This window comes from Neoarius graeffei, chromosome 7 (genome assembly GCF_027579695.1).
Source record: "Neoarius graeffei isolate fNeoGra1 chromosome 7, fNeoGra1.pri, whole genome shotgun sequence".
Classification (NCBI taxonomy): Eukaryota; Metazoa; Chordata; class Actinopteri; order Siluriformes; family Ariidae; genus Neoarius; species Neoarius graeffei.
This window is the reverse complement of record NC_083575.1, coordinates 38,288,979-38,306,025: the sequence shown is the minus strand read 5'-3', so window position 1 is coordinate 38,306,025 and position 17,047 is coordinate 38,288,979. Positions and strand designations below refer to the sequence as shown.

The window sequence follows — 17,047 nt, the reverse complement described above, 5'->3', positions numbered from 1 at the left end:
ACAGATGATCTGTTGGCTCGTGTCAAGGCCAATTTATGCTGACAACCCAGTCCTCGCAGATAGCGTCGCAGACAGTGTCTGCATAGCCCCCCCCACCTTCGCAGACGCTCTGCGCGCACCTCCCAAAAATTGTGACCACCGCAGAAGCCTCGCAGACAGCGTCGCAGACAAGAGGGCTCTGATTGGTCCACTCTACATCCGCTGTACACGCACTTCCGCTTCCCTACTTTCCCGGTTTGGTTTGTTTTCACGACCGGCATTTTTAAAAACACGAGCGAAGATGGAGCAGCACGAAGAGTGGTTGATTGAGGAAGTACGTACATCTATACGACTCCAGTTCTAGTCATTATATAAAAAAAAAAAAAAGTTCTAGTCATTATAAGTAACCGGAGGATAAACACTCCACTAACCACACCCACCAACTACTCCTAGCGACTTCGCGCCCCCTTGCGTTGTGCCGGTGAATAACATCGCGCACGCCTATTACTCCCCGCTCAACGATAAATTACAACTGTCTGCGAAAAGCTATCTGCGAAAGCCTTGTCGCAAGAGCATGCAGAGGCCTTCACTCCGACACGGACATTGCCTTTAGCCAAGCAGTGGAGAACTCTGACGTTCAGCACAATTTCTAAACAGTCTCAAAATGTTTACGTATTTTCTGGCTATCACAGTGATGTGTTCGATGAGCTTATTCTTCGTTGCTGTCTGAGATGCATCAAGGCAGTTTAGCTTTGACACTCCGTATGTCATTTGGTCTTCTATCACTCATCAAAAAATTCCCGTGCAGGGATTGGCCAAGGATGGCTCATGTGACATAAAATAGTTTCATTATTGATTAAGCAGTGTATCTCATGATGTAAAAAAAAAAAAAAATGGTTACGGTGTGAGTCAGTCATGGTACATCCTGTATATACGGCCCACTTGAGTCACAGCTGTGGCTCTGCGAGCACGTGTGTGTGTGTAGATCTATGACTCATGATCATGCCTAGCGAGGCAGGCGGTAGCATGGTACATCATACGTGTGCAGGTCGAAGGTTATGCCGATGTAAACAACGGAGTTTATGCCCAGATTCAATCTTAACACTTTAGTTTAGAATTTTTTTGATGAGAGATATAAATTAAGGGCGGCACGGTGGTGTAGTGGTTAGCACGTCGCCTCACAGCAAGAAGGTCCAGGTTCGAGCCCCGTGGCCGGCGAGGGCCTTTCTGTGTGGAGTTTGCATGTTCTCCTCGTGTCCGCGTGGGTTTCCTCCGGGTGCTCCGGTTTCCCCCACAGTCCAAAGACATGCAGGTTAGGTTAACTGGTGACTCTAAATTGACCGTAGGTGTGAATGTGAGTGTGAATGGTTGTTTGTCTCTGTGTCAGCCTTGCGATGATCTGGCGACTTATCCAGGGTGTCGCCTCTCACTCACCCATAGTCAGCTGGGATAGGCTCCAGCTTGCCTGCGACCCTGTAGGACAGGATAAGCAGCTAGAGATAATGGATGGATATAATTCAGATATACCATGCACTGAGAGGCACCGGAAATTATGGATTCTCTTCAGTGACTGGCATAGTACGATTTTCTGAGCGGCTTTTATCCAAATCACTGAAGAGAATCCATAATTTCAGAGCCTCTCAGTACGTTGTATATTCGGTTAGCATGTGTCTCAGGCCAAGTTTACATTAGACCGTATCAGCGGATCATCAGATTAACGTTTTTAAAACGATTAGTGTGCACACAGCAACACCAATACACGATTCGCGTGCACACAGCAACGCCAATACACGGATACGCTCGGCTCCGCAGGCATCCTGCGCTCTAAATCACTCCGCCGTGAACAGCGAGTGCCCTCTGGAGGGTGCGCACTCCGGCCCTGCGCAGCTCACAGAGCGCGCGAGGGAAGTGCACAAGCCGTGATTCGGGACTGAGCCGCTGTGTGTGAGATCCCAGCGCACATCACTTACCACTTGCAAGTGGAAGGATGGCAAGCCTAAAGACAATCATAACTACACAATGGGCAGTATTTGCATCAGTATTTTCATACTTTTATACTCTTTAATGAAAGGTGATACAAGGCGGAAGTCCGCGCCGTTTTTCAGCAGTCGCGTCACATGACCAACGCCAGCGAATCAGGAAGGTGGATGTCACAGTGACGTTATCCAATGACGACGCCAGCTAGAGCTCAGCACAGCGTATCCGCGTATTCTCAATGTTTACACAGCACCGGACCAGACACGATCTAGATTGAATACGTGGACCCTGGCGGATTCCCGGCGTTTTAATGTAAACAGACAGTGCATCCGCGAAGAAAACGAGACAGATACGGTCTAATGTAAACTTGGCCTCAGACCACCTCTGAAGGTAGTTTGAGTTTATTTTGGATAACAATGCCCGTTTGATTCTGTTCATGCATGTACTTAGCAGTGTGCACTTGTGTGATCTTTCTTCAAACAGTTAAGAGTATTCAAATCTCCATGTGCACCCCTACTGTCCACCCTGTAATCATATGAAGAACAGCACCTGATCTCCACTGTAAAATATGGATGTGGATCATTTTAATGTTTTAGGGCTGTTTTGATGGCTGACGGTCAGTGAGGCTTTGGGAAGTTTGGTGGTCTTGTGATCTTTTTCCTCCAGAAGATGTTTGCCTCTGCCAGGAGGTTATGACTTAGCTGTATATGGATCTTTCAACGAGGTGTTCACCCCAAACATGCATCCAGATCCACACAGCACAACGCAAAAGCAGTGATGGCCATCTCAGTTTTGGGATTTGAACCCCGTTGAAAACCTGCGGTCTGAATCGAAGAGGACAGGCCACATACACAAACCTAAGAACTTGAAATGTTTTACATGAAGGATTGTCCAAGATGCCTACTTGTGCCAAATCAAGAACTCTATGGTTCTTTTTTTTTTTGTCCAAGTGATTTACATGCCACTGGATATACCGAGAAGGTTTAAGGTTCAAAATATCTTGAAGTCACAGAATTGTCACTTTGAGTCTTATAATTCCAAGGTCTCAAAGTATTTGCGAATCAGTCATTTTAGAAACAATTTTACGATATGTGCTCTTTGTAAAACAACGGATGTTGGATAAAAATATATTGTAGTGGACATGCAGGATATTTGGTAAGGTTTTATTCTCTGTTTGTGTTTTAGGAGTGGAAGCACCACTTTACAGCAGCTTCCAGCCCAGTGGCTAAAGGAGGTTCTCAAGGAGGTGAAGTGCAGCGACCCTTCTTCTAAACTGTGTGCCACCCGCCGCAGTGCTGGAATTCCTTTCTATATCCAGGTAATTTTTACTCGTGTGTGTGTGTGTGTGTGTGTGTGTGTGTGTATATAAAAAAGTGTGAGAGTGACTAATTCAATTTAGAGACCGTTCTTGTCCCCAGAGCTGCATAAACGTTTGCCTTTATATAAAGATCTGGTTATCGATCACTGTCTGGGTTCCTCCTCAGTGGATGGCCCCTTGAGAGAGCTGAATATTTGGCTACTGAAATCAATGGAAACAAATAGAGGTCTGCGCGGGACAGAATTTTCAGTCCCGCTCCCGCATTGTGCAGTCCCGCTCCCGCCCACTCCCGCAAAGAATTATGATTTTCAGTCCCGCTCCCGCCCGCGCCTGCCATATTTTGTCCCGCTCCCGCCCGCAAATCCCGCATGATGCAGACGTTCGCGTTATTTCTCACGAAAGTTCTTGTCATTGGCTTGGGGAATTAAACACGCTGAGCTTAGCTGAGCTCTCCACTGACCGATCCTTCATTTATTGTAAGTTTATTGTTTAGACTCTGACATTCTGCTGACACATTCCAAGTTGAGCGCTGCATGCGCTCATGATTGACAGCTCTCGCTTTGATTGACAACTCTCGCTTTGCGCACTCGCACTCCCACTTCCGAGTCTGTGGCGTTATGATTCCAACCGCGATTTCATTCTCCTCTCATATGAAGTGCTGCGCAACCACAACCAGCTCCTCAGATTATACACTGTCTATTTCTAGCTTTAAATTGAACAATCTGTGCGATACACAGTCCTTTTTAATACTAGTTAATACTTTTTAATACTTCGGACTAATACTCTTGAATTTTTAATGGTAAATGTACCTCTTTTTAAAGAGGCACTTACTTCTGAAGCACTGTGAGCTTCACTAGAGGAGCTCTGCTCTTCTGCCATGATCGGAGATCTCAAACATGGAAGAGCGGAAAGGAATCGGAAACGTACGCGAGATTAGACCACATCCGCAAATTTAGGCATCTTAAAATGTTTTTATTAATGCCAAATAAAATATCCAGCACAAATTATATACGATAGACATAAATTAATAATTTATAATTTTTTATTTTAAACACGTTTTTAGTTAGCGGGACTGCAGCTTATCACCTCTCCCGCCCGCGCCCGCATTGTGCACTCCCCCTCCCGCCCGCGCCCGCAATGAGCTTTCAAAATTTGTCCCGCACCGCACTGCTTTGCGTCGGGTCCCGCGGGAGTGCAGGGCTCTAGAAACAAATACACAGAGCCTAATCTAGGGCACGTAATGCGCGATAATGCGCGTTTTTTTATCTGTCTGTCGCACGTCCACTTTTTGGGCACGAGAGTGATATCGCGTATCTATTCATTTTGTCGCGCATTTATAAGTAGAGAGCGTGTAGTCGCGTTTTACTGAATCTTGTGCGTATCAATTTGTCAGCACCAGCTAGCAAGCACTGCGGTAAATATAGCGTTGTTTACACACCAATCGGAAAGGACCGAAGTATTCCGAATGGTTTATTTAGCAGGTAAAACAGTTTTGTGAACTATTATGTAATTGGTCACTGAACCGGAAGACAGTGTATCTCAACCAATCGTGTGAAGTGTTTTAAAAATACCCAAAAGCACATGGCATATCGTTCTGTCTCATCCAAACATAACAATGTCAAAACGCGTGGTCACGTTGAAAGACCTTTGGACGAAAAAAGGAAACAAAATGAAGACACAGAAGTGACAGATACTAATCCAGCCCAATACAAGTACTACCGATGAACCAACCAAGAAGAAAACGAAATATGAAACCGAAGTCGACGATGCTACCACCGAAGTGACAGTCCAGGCAGATACGAATATTAACGTAGTCATATTTGAAATGCAATATTTTATACTACTGGTGGTCAAATTGGTAAAAATAGGCTAGTCACATGATTTATAGTAAAACAGTAACCTAGTCATCTAACAGAAAACTAGTCATATTTGTAAGGTTTTGCAGTATAGAATTCTTCATATAGTTTTTGATCTAAAATCTTTACATTTTTAAAGTTCAGATCTGATCATAATGTTTGTGCAATACTATAAACTGTGGATAAGTGTTTGCTGATATGGTTTTCATATCACTGTATTAAAGGATATGTATAGTGCCGTAATTATGATATTATATAGATTAATATCTGATATGAATGTTTGTTACATGTATTTAGTTTTATTAATAAAACTGTTCTGTTTATAGATGCACTCTTGAAAATATCTACCAATGTATTACTTATTTTTCTGTCCCCACTAACTGGAGCAAATGAGGGATATTTTTACCCATGTTAATATTTTCTGTCCCCTGTTTCTACAACTAGTGAGGGATCTGTCCTCTATTTTCAAATTCCTAGATTAGGCTCTGATACACTGCTGGATGTAATCACTGGAGTGAGATTTAGAAGGCAGGAGAGCGAAAGGAAGGGAGAGCGAGGATAAATTCCATCCCCTGGCTGGAGTGTGTGCGTTCCTGCGGCATATTCATCCGGAAAAGGCAGGCTGACGTGGAGGGGTCACACCCTGTGGCTCCTTTTCCCCTAAGTCTCACAAGCTTGGTCATGCTTACTCCTTTCCTCATTTCTCCTCAGAGACGTTATAGGAACTTTTTAGTTCCATGACCAGAATTAAGAACTCATGAAACTGGAGTTTGATCACATCACTCTCAGCTTCCCTCCCTACGGTAATGAATGCGTGCTGGGGTGTGGTGATTATAGGGGCTCTTAATGAGCGTGAGGCAGGGGGAGAACGAGAGCTGAGCTGTGTTCGTTTTCGCCACGAGTTAATCCAGTCATCCTTACTGACATTGTGGAATGACTCCCATGACAACAGTACGAGTAATGCATTACATATCTGTTGTTGGTCACAGTAATGTCTGTGCTCAGCTTTGCATTGCTATAGCGCAACCACCAAGCCTTAATGATGTTCTATAATCACAGCACGAGCATTTTGTGCGCGCAGGCGTTGCTGTCCTCCGAGCCGAAGTCGTCCAGCTGTAGCCTGCTGAAGGTGACCATGAGGGAGCTGACGGCGCTGGCCATGCCGAGTCACGATGGCGCTACCGACCGCAGCACTGTCCCACAGGTTACACCCATCCACACTCCAGTTTACTCACGAATACAAAAAGAAAATGAAATGGCTATGCTTTCTAAACTGACAATTTGTGTACATGTCATCAGGTCCATGCTTTGAATATTTTAAGGGCTCTATATCGGGACACACGTTTAGGAGAAAACATTGTGCCCTTTGTGGCAGAAGGCCTACAGGCTGCAGTGCTCGGCTTCACCTCCCCCATCTGGGCTGTAAGTTGTTGTTTTTTTTTGTTTTGTTTTTTAATGATCATTATCCCTATTGCAATGTCCCCCCCCCCCCCCACACACACACACACACTTCACGTGCAATAAAGTGGTCAGCGTACAGTCAGAGTTTCACACAAACACAGGATCCTTGCCAGCTCATTTCTACTTTATTGCATAAAGTTGAAAGCTGAGGTAATTTCAGTTTGGCAATGGCACACGCACACACTTGTATTTCTTCATGCTTTTCCTCACGTACACTTGTGTTAAATTGTAACTGATTTCCAGGCTTTGTCAAGTTAATGATTAGGTGCACAATGGGACAAGTGCTCTATGCGCGCACACACACACACGTGTCTGCATACTCACTTGCATGTAAAAATACATACATGCATACCTGTACAGTGCTCTTTAGACATTTTGAACACCTTTACTACATCTCACCAGGGCACCAAAGCACTACACTACCGTTCAAAAGTTTGGGGTCACCCAGACAATTTTGTGTTTTCCATGAAAAGTCAAAGTCCTTCCCACGCCTTACAGTACCTGGTATTCCTAGGCAGTCTCCCACTCAAGTACTAACCAGGCCCAACCTGTATGTGGCGCATCGGGCGGCTCCGATCTCCGTTTCCGTAGCCCTCGGCCTCTCGCCTATTACATAGCTAGGGTTACAGTGGGGGGCTAGTCCTCTGGTAACCACGAGAGTTTAACTCCCCATGCACATCTGTATTGCAGCGTGCCTTGCCAGATGGCAGTAGGTACCATTTTTTGTGATGGTCTTTGGTATGACCCGACCGTGAATAGAACTCACGATCTCCCGATCGAGAGGCAGACACGCTACCACTAGGCCACTAGTCGGTTTTTCCATGAAAAGTCACACTTATTTCCCACCATAAGTTGTAAAATGAATAGAAAATATAGTCAAGCCGTTTTTCTGGCCATTTTGAGCATTTTAAGGGGAACAGAGGGCAATATATAGAGTAAATATAACAATAAAACACACATTAACGAACCTTATTCAAGACTTACAAAAGTTTTTTGTTCTAAGGTTGGAAAGTTATAGTGTTTTGAAAGTAGCTCGAGCAAACTATTTCCACAGTTTGAACAGCCCGCCATGATATTAATTTTATCCAATCAGAATGCACGTTCATTTTCTCTGCGTAACACTCATGACGTATGTATGTGCCCAGTTGTGTTGGCTCATTGAGGTTGGGACTAGCACGTGTGAATCGGAAAGTAGGATGAATTGTAAGTGATCGGCTACACAATGCCACAGTGTGTTGCTTTCGGGTGTAATAACAGGACCGATGGAAAGCATAACGATCCTCCAGACGTGTCTTTTGCGGGATCTCTTCGTATGATTCGACAGAGCTGTCGCTTTCACTTGATGCGCCCGACGCCATGATTACACGCTTCTCTCCTAGTGCAGTGGGTAGCGCTGACGTCACGGTCTTTTAAAAATGGCGACTCTTGTGCCGTTTAGCGTACTGACTACTATATTTACAATTACCAAGATATTTCGTTGTTTTCTAGTATATAAATTTGATAGAATATTTAAGAATACGTTACTTTGTCACATCAGCAACTGTATGTGGGCAATTCCATGTAAATGTCAACCTCACCATGCAAAAATAAAGCAACATGTAATACATCAAAACCACTCCCAGAGATATCACCTAGGCCTGTATTTTACAGATGTGAATAAGTTGAACCAATCTGTAACCAACCTAATATGTCACTGTCAGTCTTTCTTTCTTATAATGTAAAACCCAAGCTAAAATCAACTTTGATCATGTACAATTCTATATTATTGCCACAAGCCACAGAAATGTATGCTAAAATCCACAAAACAGCAAAACAATAGCCATCCTAAATATTATTTAAGAACTTTGATAGTTTTAGCTGATATTTAGAGAGTTTTTCAAAGGGTTATGGTGGTTAAATTGCTGATTTTCTAAACATACGCCATGTCTATTTCAGACGCGTCACATCCATAACGGAATTTCGTCACATCCATAACGCTGACTTTTCCTTCCAAAACTCTGCATGAAATACAAAATATTTTAAACAAAGATTTTTTAATATTCACCTTGGACCCCTCTATCAAACGGATATCTCCATTTCGACATTAGGTGTACGATTTCACAGAGTTTGATAAAAATGTACAGTCACCCAAGAAAAGTGATACTTTTTCTGTCACATCCATAACGCATCTTTTATTGGCACTTTCTGGCATGCCCTAGATGTACTATGGGAATTGTTCTTGTTCTATCACTTCTCCAGTATGGTACAGCCTTAAAATATGCAACACCTGTTTAAATACTGGGAGACAATAAAACATGCACTGGGTCATTTGTTGCCATTTTAAGTTCAAGTGTCACGTCCATAACGCTGGAATTGCTCATATTATATTTGGTACCCCTTTAATCGACCCCACAAATGTGATGCTCCAGAAACTCAATCTGCTCAAAGGAAGGTCAGTTTTATAGCTTCTCTAAAGAGCTCAACTGTTTTCAGCTGTGCTAACATGATTGTACAAGGGTTTTCTAATCCTCCATTAGCCTTCTGAGGCAATGAGCAAACACATTGTACCATTAGAACACTGGAGTGAGAGTTGCTGGAAATGGGCCTCTATACACCTATGGAGATATTGCACCAAAAACCAGACATTTGCTGCTAGAATAGTCATTTAGCACATTAGCGATGTATAGAGTGGATTTCTGATTAGTTTAAAGTGATCTTCATTGAAAAGAACAGTGCTTTTCTTTCAAAAATAAGGACATTTCAAAGTGACCCCAAACTTTTGAACGGTAGTGTAGTTCCAGGTCACATTCCTATAGCTGTCAGTCCCTCTCTCTCTCTCTCTCTCTCTCTCTCTCTCTCTCTCACACACACATTCTGTCTCCTTCAGTTTCCTTTTGTCTCTCTGATTTGTTCCCGCTCCTCAAAAGGAGATTTATTGCACTGGAGTATGGAAATCCTGATCCATTCACTTTGCTTTGTCTCTGTGTGTTCTAAAATAGCCTCCCGGCAGTCTCTGTGGTATGATCGTGTATGAACACTACAAGAGAATACTGTCCCCAGTCGTATCGTGACCCAGATCTGTGAGAAACTCCGGGGGTTTCGGTGTATAATGCGGCTCTTCTTGATAGATTATTATAAGTGATGTGAGGCGAGATTCAGGGTCACACTTCTAACGTGAAGCAGTTCTTATGACTGCATCGTGAGGGATTTGTGGAAGGATAAAGAAGGAAAATGGCCCGTTTGTGTCTCTGGCTGCCTCTTGGGCTGAGACTATAGATATGTAAACCATCCGAGCCATGGGTTGCATGGCAAAGTGATTTCTACTTAAAGCAGTAAGGACAGGGAAAGTGTATCTAGGTCAACTCTTTTCCATCCTTTCACTGGGTCCCTCTTTCTCTCTCAGTATCACTTTCTTTCTCTTTCTGTTTAAGTGTAAAGCACTTTATTGGCACGACTACGTTACATTACGCATTAAATTATGTAATCCTTTTCACTGTGTTGGCAAAATGTATAAACTATGCATAGCAATATGTTAATATAGGATCACTTATTTCTGTTCTTCAGGTGAGGAATTCCTCTACGCTCCTTTTCAGTACTCTGATCACTCGGATATTTGGCGTCAAGAGAGGGAAGGATGAGCACGCCAAAAAGAATAAGTATGACGCCGTAGAGTTTTTCCTGTATGCCTTTGCTTTGATTGCATACTGCTGATTGCATACAAGTGTAAGGCTGCATTCACATGACGGCTTCACTGCACATTTCCGAGTTTGGTCTTTAGGTCAGATCTGTCTGTCTATCTTGACAGTTTATGTTCATAACTGGAAATGCCCCGTGTCTGTCTTTTAAAGTGAATTAAATTTTAATGCCCGGCCTCCGAAATGCACTGTATGCATCGATACATGGATATCAAGAGCATTGTGGAAATGGACAGGATTCCCAGAGTATTTCACCAGGGGAAGGAAAAAAAAACTGGTTTTATTACCCAAAATGTGCTAGAGTTATTTGTAAAAGGGGGCATGCTGAGTTACAATGACTGATTCAAGCTTTTTACCTCCTTGAAATTAAACTTAAGGCTCTTTATTTTTCCTTTGGCCTTGTGGCTGTATTTTGCCATTTCATGGCCAATTGTTTTGAACACGAGTCGGTTGTGGTAGATTCCTTCTATTTTTACCCAACAATCAATTTTCCCATACTTCCAATGAATAGAGTCACCGCTATTACTGTCCTCTATTGTTTTTCCGCTGTGCTTCACTGGATGACAGTGCTACACTATATGGTCAAAAGTATGTGGACACATGACCGTCACACCAATGTGTGCTTGTTGAACATCCGATCCACATTTGGCCGCTACTTAGCTTTTAGAATGGCCCCGTCCCTTTTGAGAAGGCTTTCTCTGTGGGGATTTGTGCTCATTCAGCCATAAGAGCATTAGTAAGGTCGGGCACTGATGTCAGGTGAGAAAGCCAGGTCGGAGCCTACGTTCCAGTTCATCCCAAAAGCGTTCAAATGAGGTCAGGGCTCCGTGAAGGCCACTCGAGTTCTTCCTCACCAGCCTTGGAGTTTGCTTTGTGCACGGGGGTATTGTCATGCTGGAACATGTTTGGACCTCTTCGTTCCAGTGAAGGGAAACTGCAACGCGACAGCATACAGAGACCTTCTGTACAATTGTGTTTTCTCCACTTTGTGGCAACAGTTTGGGGAAGAACCACATATGGATGAGACGGTCAGGCGTCTGAACGCTTTTGGCCATTTAGTCCAAGTGCATTAAGAAAAAGCCACATGAATTCCAGTCTGAGCGTTCTCCTTCATCTCGCATGCCCTCTTATTGGATACGTGTCTCATCTAGGACCTCGTACAGAAAGTGGCTCGGGTCTGATTTGGAAAGATCTGATTTTTCTGTCCACATAGTCCTCGCTCAGTCAGATCTGTCACGTCAAGTCAAAATGGCAATGTGAAAGTAGCCTTTTTAAGTTCACCAACAGGGGGCACTGTAGTCCTGTACACCGTTTGCCTTCACTCCGTTTTCTCCAGTTATTAATATCCGTGAACTCTCTGGCCCACAGTGTGAGGCACTGATCCAACTCCTCAGATAATCTAGATGTACCCTCCACCTCTCTGTTGCCTTTATTTCTGAGCATATATACGCATTCTTGTTGGTGCTCTCTTGCATTTTCCCTCCCTTCCACATTCTTTGACTTTCATCCTTCCTCCTCTTTCCTTTCGCTGTCAGAGCTCAGGCTTGTGTTTGATAACGACTTTTAAAAGAAATCACGAGAGGCGAGAGAGAGAGAAACCGAATTCGCAGATGTACGTCAGCTCTGACCATTTGTCTTTCCCAAAGGCATCTTTATCTCTCCATGCACTGGAGGGAATGTTAACAAGGTCCCTCCTACACACACACACACACACACACACACACACACACACACACACACCCTTTTGCTGGAACAGAAGTTCTCTGGTCAATCCGTGTAGCTTGTGCTGCTGCTCTGACCCCTGACCACGGCATCGGTGCAGCCCATCAAGGTCACATGGTTGGGCGTACAGGTTGAGTGTCGGTCAGAAAGCCATCACGATTAGTTTTGATGAATCTTGCTAGACCAGTGAAAACAAAAACGGAGGGCCTGGATATTGCATAGCTCCTAAAACTAACTACTAAACATCAGTAATGTGCAGCTCCATATCAGATGACAGCAGGGAACAGACAGGCTGGTTTAGATCTCTCTTTAGTGCTCCCACAGTGAAGCCCTGAGCTGTTTACTGGCTTTGTCTACTCAAACAGGACAATGTGCTTCTCTTTTAGTGTGATTTGCATCTTGATTCTATTACACACCAACCAGCTTTGACTTATTTGCGGTTTGTTTAGCTATTTTTCTGTTCCTCTTTCCTCGAGTCTCATTTATGTTGTTGTCATGTGCCTGTCTGCACATTTCTATACCTTCTGTCTCATAGGAATAGCTTACAGTTTTGACCTTGACGGTTGACTGGGGACCCCCCCACAGACACACACAATAAATAAATAAATAAATAAATAAATGCAAGCTCCAGGTTTATTTAAAAAACTAAACAGCTAAAAGGTGGGGGATTTTTTTTTTTTGAACCCAGGTTCTGGTTAAATTTAGGTGTGGGCTTATTAATTAGCTGTAATAATTTTCACAAGGATAGTAAGACAAACGTGTGACAATGTGCATGTGTTTTTACATCTATGCGAATACAGGAGTGTGTGTTTGTTTTTATCAAGTCCAGTGTTGCCTCCATGTTTGGGCTTTTCAATGTGTGTGTGGAGAGAGAGAGAGAGAGAGAGTTGACTGGTATTTTCTAACCGAGTTCAATGTATTTAACTAGTTTTGTGTGCGACTTGGTGTTTTAAGACTCTTTTTTTCCGTCCCTTCTTCACTCCATCCGTTCTTTATCCTCCACTCCCTCAGGAGTTAGATAACTTTGCTCCAGTGGAGATGAAATGCATTATGGGGCTCTATGACCTGACTCGCACAAAGATCATGCGATAACAACACTGCCGAGAGGCTCTCCAATACCACTAACAGGAAACAGAGCTTTTGGTTACATTTGTTTATTATTTTTGTGTTGGTCACAGCCTGTGTGTGTGTGTTCCTACAACGTAATCGAACAAGTTTAGCTCCTCACTTGTAGCTCATGTTTGGCTTTGGGTTCCGTATCGGTTTTCTGAAGCACTGAGGATTCATGATTGAGTTTATTTCCTGTGTTTTTGGATGTGTTTTTAACTTTTAAGCTCAATTTGTGTGCAAAAAACGAAAGAAGCTTTTCTCCGGGACACTTATATTTTCAATAGTGAACATTGTTGAACAGTAGTGAAGATGATGATACTTGCATCGTTATGTTGGACAAAATAAAAAGCCAGGTGATCTCACATGGTTTTCATCGGAGTCATTCATTCATCTTCACGAACTGTGTTTTCCAGATCAGGGTAACGGTGAATCTGGAATTGTTCTGAGAACACTGGGCACGAGAGCGAATTATATACTGAATGAGAGACCAGTCTGTTGCAGGGCAATGCACAGCCCTAGTGTCAATTTATCATATCTAGTCGCGAGCAATTCCAGCGTTATGGACGTGACACTTGAACTCAAAATGGCAACAAATGACCCAGTGCATGTTTTATTGTCTCCCAGTATTTAAACAGGTGTTGCATATTTTAAGGCTGTACCATACTGGAGAAGTGATAGAACAAGAACAATTCCCATAATACATCTACGGCATGCCAGAAAACGCCAATAAAAGATGCGTTATGGATGTGACAGAAAAAGTATCACTTTTCTTGGGTGACTGTACATTTTTATCAAACTCTGTGAAATTGTAAACCTAATGTCGAAATGGAGATATCCATTTGATAGAGGGGTCCAAGGTGAATATTAAAAAATCTTTGTTTAAAATATTTTTGTATTTCATGCAGAGTTTCGGAAGGAAAAGTCAGCGTTATGGATGTGACGAAATTCCGTTATGGATGTGACGCGTCTGAGATAGACATGGCATATGTTTAGAAAATCAGCAATTTAACCACCATAACCCTTTGAAAAACTTTCTAAATATCAGCTAAAACTATCAAAGTTCTTAAATAATATTTAGGATGGCTATTGTTTTGCTGTTTTGTGGATTTTAGCATACATTTCTGTGGCTTGTGGCAATAATATAGAATTGTACATGATCAAAGTTGATTTTAGCTTGGGTTTTACATTATAAGAAAGAAAGACTGACAGTGACATATTAGGTTGGTTACAAATTGGTTCAACTTATTCACATCTGTAAAATACAGGCCTAGGTGAGATCTCTGGGAGTGGTTTTGATGTATTACATGTTGCTTTATTTTTGCATGGTGAGGTTGACATTTACATGGAATTGCCCTCCAGCTAGCTGCATATTTTTTAGGAGGTGTGAGGAAAAACCGGAGACCCTGGACACCCCAGGAACATCTTACACTCCAGACTCTCCCCTTAATTCAGGATCAAACCAAAGACCCTGGAGCTGTAAGGTAGTGGCACAACTTGCTGCACCACTTTGCAGGGATGAGAGTTTTCCGCTTTTTCTGAGCGAAAATTGATATTATGCCAAATCCGTTGAGATTTTTTTTTTTCATTGAGGGGGGTTGGGGTATGTTCCTTCGTGAGACTCAAGCGTACGACGATGTTACATGTTTACGTTTTCGCCATCTTTAGTCTCGCTAAGTCTCACGGTAGAATACGTGTTATCTACAATGTAATTGGCCAAAACATCGCTGGCGAGAGCATGATAGCCAATCATAACAGTTCTTACAAGAGTGTGGGAGAGAACAAAAGCCAATCATAACAGTTCTTACAAAAGTACCCGCATCGTTCTATTTTATCGAAACTTGCACATGTTCATCGTCGCTGCGCTTCAAAAATACGTTTCTCTTTCGTATCGGCTTTTTTACTCAAAATGCCGAATACAGTTGACAAGCGAGACGAAGCGAAGGTACGTGAAATTGATGCTGGTATAAAAAAAAAAACAGAGGACTGACAAGCTTTTGTCTTTGGCCAAAAAGCTGAAGAAGTCGTCAAAATGATTAAATGAAAATGAACTATAAATAATTGTATAAAGTGTACATAGACATTATCCCATAAACTTAGCATTCGTTTGATTTAATACATTGAACATGTATATGATGGTCAGTAAATCTGAATTAATGCTGACAGTTTTGAAAACTTAAATATTTCAAAAGACTTTGAAATCATATGCAACTAATGAGGACATACTGTAGGGTGACTGACCTTTTCTCCCTAAGAAATTTTATTTAATATATGAACATTTTGATAATTAATAAAACTTACATTTAATGTGAATTTAGTTTGTCATTTTTGTTGATCATAAATTGTAACCATACCCTTGAATGTAGAATGTGATTTTATTTTGAATTCAAACAATACTCCTATTGATTTGAAACATGTTTTCATGTAAATATATAAAAAAGACAACAGATTTTTTTTTTATCTACTACAGCTCTGATTGCAGGAAAAGTGGTTTGTAAGGCCTTATTTTTCAAAATTTTCCTGGGGGGGTATCCCTCCCAGACCCCCGGCTTCGGGCGCCATCTTGTTTTCTGCTTTTTTGGTGACCACCCACTCTCATCCCTGCTTTGTGTTATTTGTCCGTTATTACGTTGTAATGGCTTCATGTGGGAACGGGAGCAAAACGGTAAAGTCGAAATGTTAATCTGCCCCCTCATGACCTAGTAACATTTTATGAAAATCTTTTGTTCTGGCCCAAGTGAGAATCGGAACCATCAGATTTGCATGTTGTGACCGCTCATGACATTGCTGGCAGTGACGTAAATGATTTAGTGATACTGTGACTGAACTACTTGTACTGCCTCAATGTAAAGCAACCGACCGCAAACTCAAAACAACAAGCGAAGAAAACATGGGCAGATACAGTAGGAGATGCTGCAGCAGATACGGCGGGGATACATTCCAAGATCTAACGCGGATAACTGAAACCACAGATAGAAGTGAAGCATATATAAAGCTTTGTTTTTCATGTACATGCATAAAGTTTCGTTTATAAACTGACATCAGTAATATAGAATAATAAAATATATACTGTAATAAGTTATGTGAAGGGGGCGGCACGGTGGTGTAGTGGTTAGCGCTGTTGCCTCACAGCAAGAAGGTCCGGGTTCGAGCCCCGTGGCCGGCGAGGGCCTTTCTGTGCGGAGTTTGCATGTTCTCCCCGTGTCCGCGTGGGTTTCCTCCAGGTGCTCCGGTTTCCCCCACAGTCCAAAGACATGCAGGTTAGGTTAACTGGTGACTCTAAATTGACCGTAGGTGTGAATGTGAGTGTGAATGGTTGTCTGTGTCTATGTGTCAGCCCTGTGATGACCTGGCGACTTGTCCAGGGTGTACCCCGCCTTTCGCCCGTAGTCAGCTGGGATAGGCTCCAGCTTGCCTGCGACCCTGTAGAACAGGATAAAGCGGCTAGAGATAATGAGATGAGATGAAGTTATGTGAATGTGCGCTCTCTCTCATGAACAGGATTCTTACATTTCCACTTTACACAGGATAGTTGAAGTAACAAAAATTAGGCATGAAAATATGACAGTAGAAGTGAGGAACATCGGCATGGAAAATGAAAACGAAAGCAAGACAAACTAACAGAAGCCAGGGTTTAAATAAGGCGAGTAATAATCGAAAGTGGAAGCAGGTGTGCGTGGTTAATGCTGTCTATAAGCAGGATGTCTAGTTCAAGGGGTCATGCTTGAGCGAGTCAGTGAATATGGCAGTCCCACTGTATAAGCAAAAATATTAGAAGTAGCCTTTGAACAAAACAAATGTTCATAAACAGGAAGAGGACCACAGAGACGTGATACAGTTCGACTCGTGCCATTTTGCTAATTAACCATTGCGAAGACGCGTACAAAAAGCCCAAAAATGCTACTCACCCGAGCATAAACGATCCAGGCTTTATCTTGTAGTGTCCTGATCGC

At 42.7% G+C, this 17,047-nt stretch overlaps 1 protein-coding gene across 4 annotated transcripts in view; it reads left to right on the top strand.

The window, feature by feature from the left end:
* Positions 1–17,047, top strand: part of thada (THADA armadillo repeat containing) — a 272,868-nt gene that overhangs the window by 143,988 nt on the left and 111,833 nt on the right. For all 4 annotated transcript variants that reach the window (XM_060925591.1, XM_060925590.1, XM_060925592.1 and 1 more), the window contains 4 exons: positions 3,142–3,274; positions 6,212–6,334; positions 6,430–6,552; positions 10,135–10,226. In XM_060925591.1, coding sequence (XP_060781574.1) covers positions 3,142–3,274; positions 6,212–6,334; positions 6,430–6,552; positions 10,135–10,226 — 471 coding nt within the window. The remainder of the gene's footprint in view (positions 1–3,141; positions 3,275–6,211; positions 6,335–6,429; positions 6,553–10,134; positions 10,227–17,047) is intronic.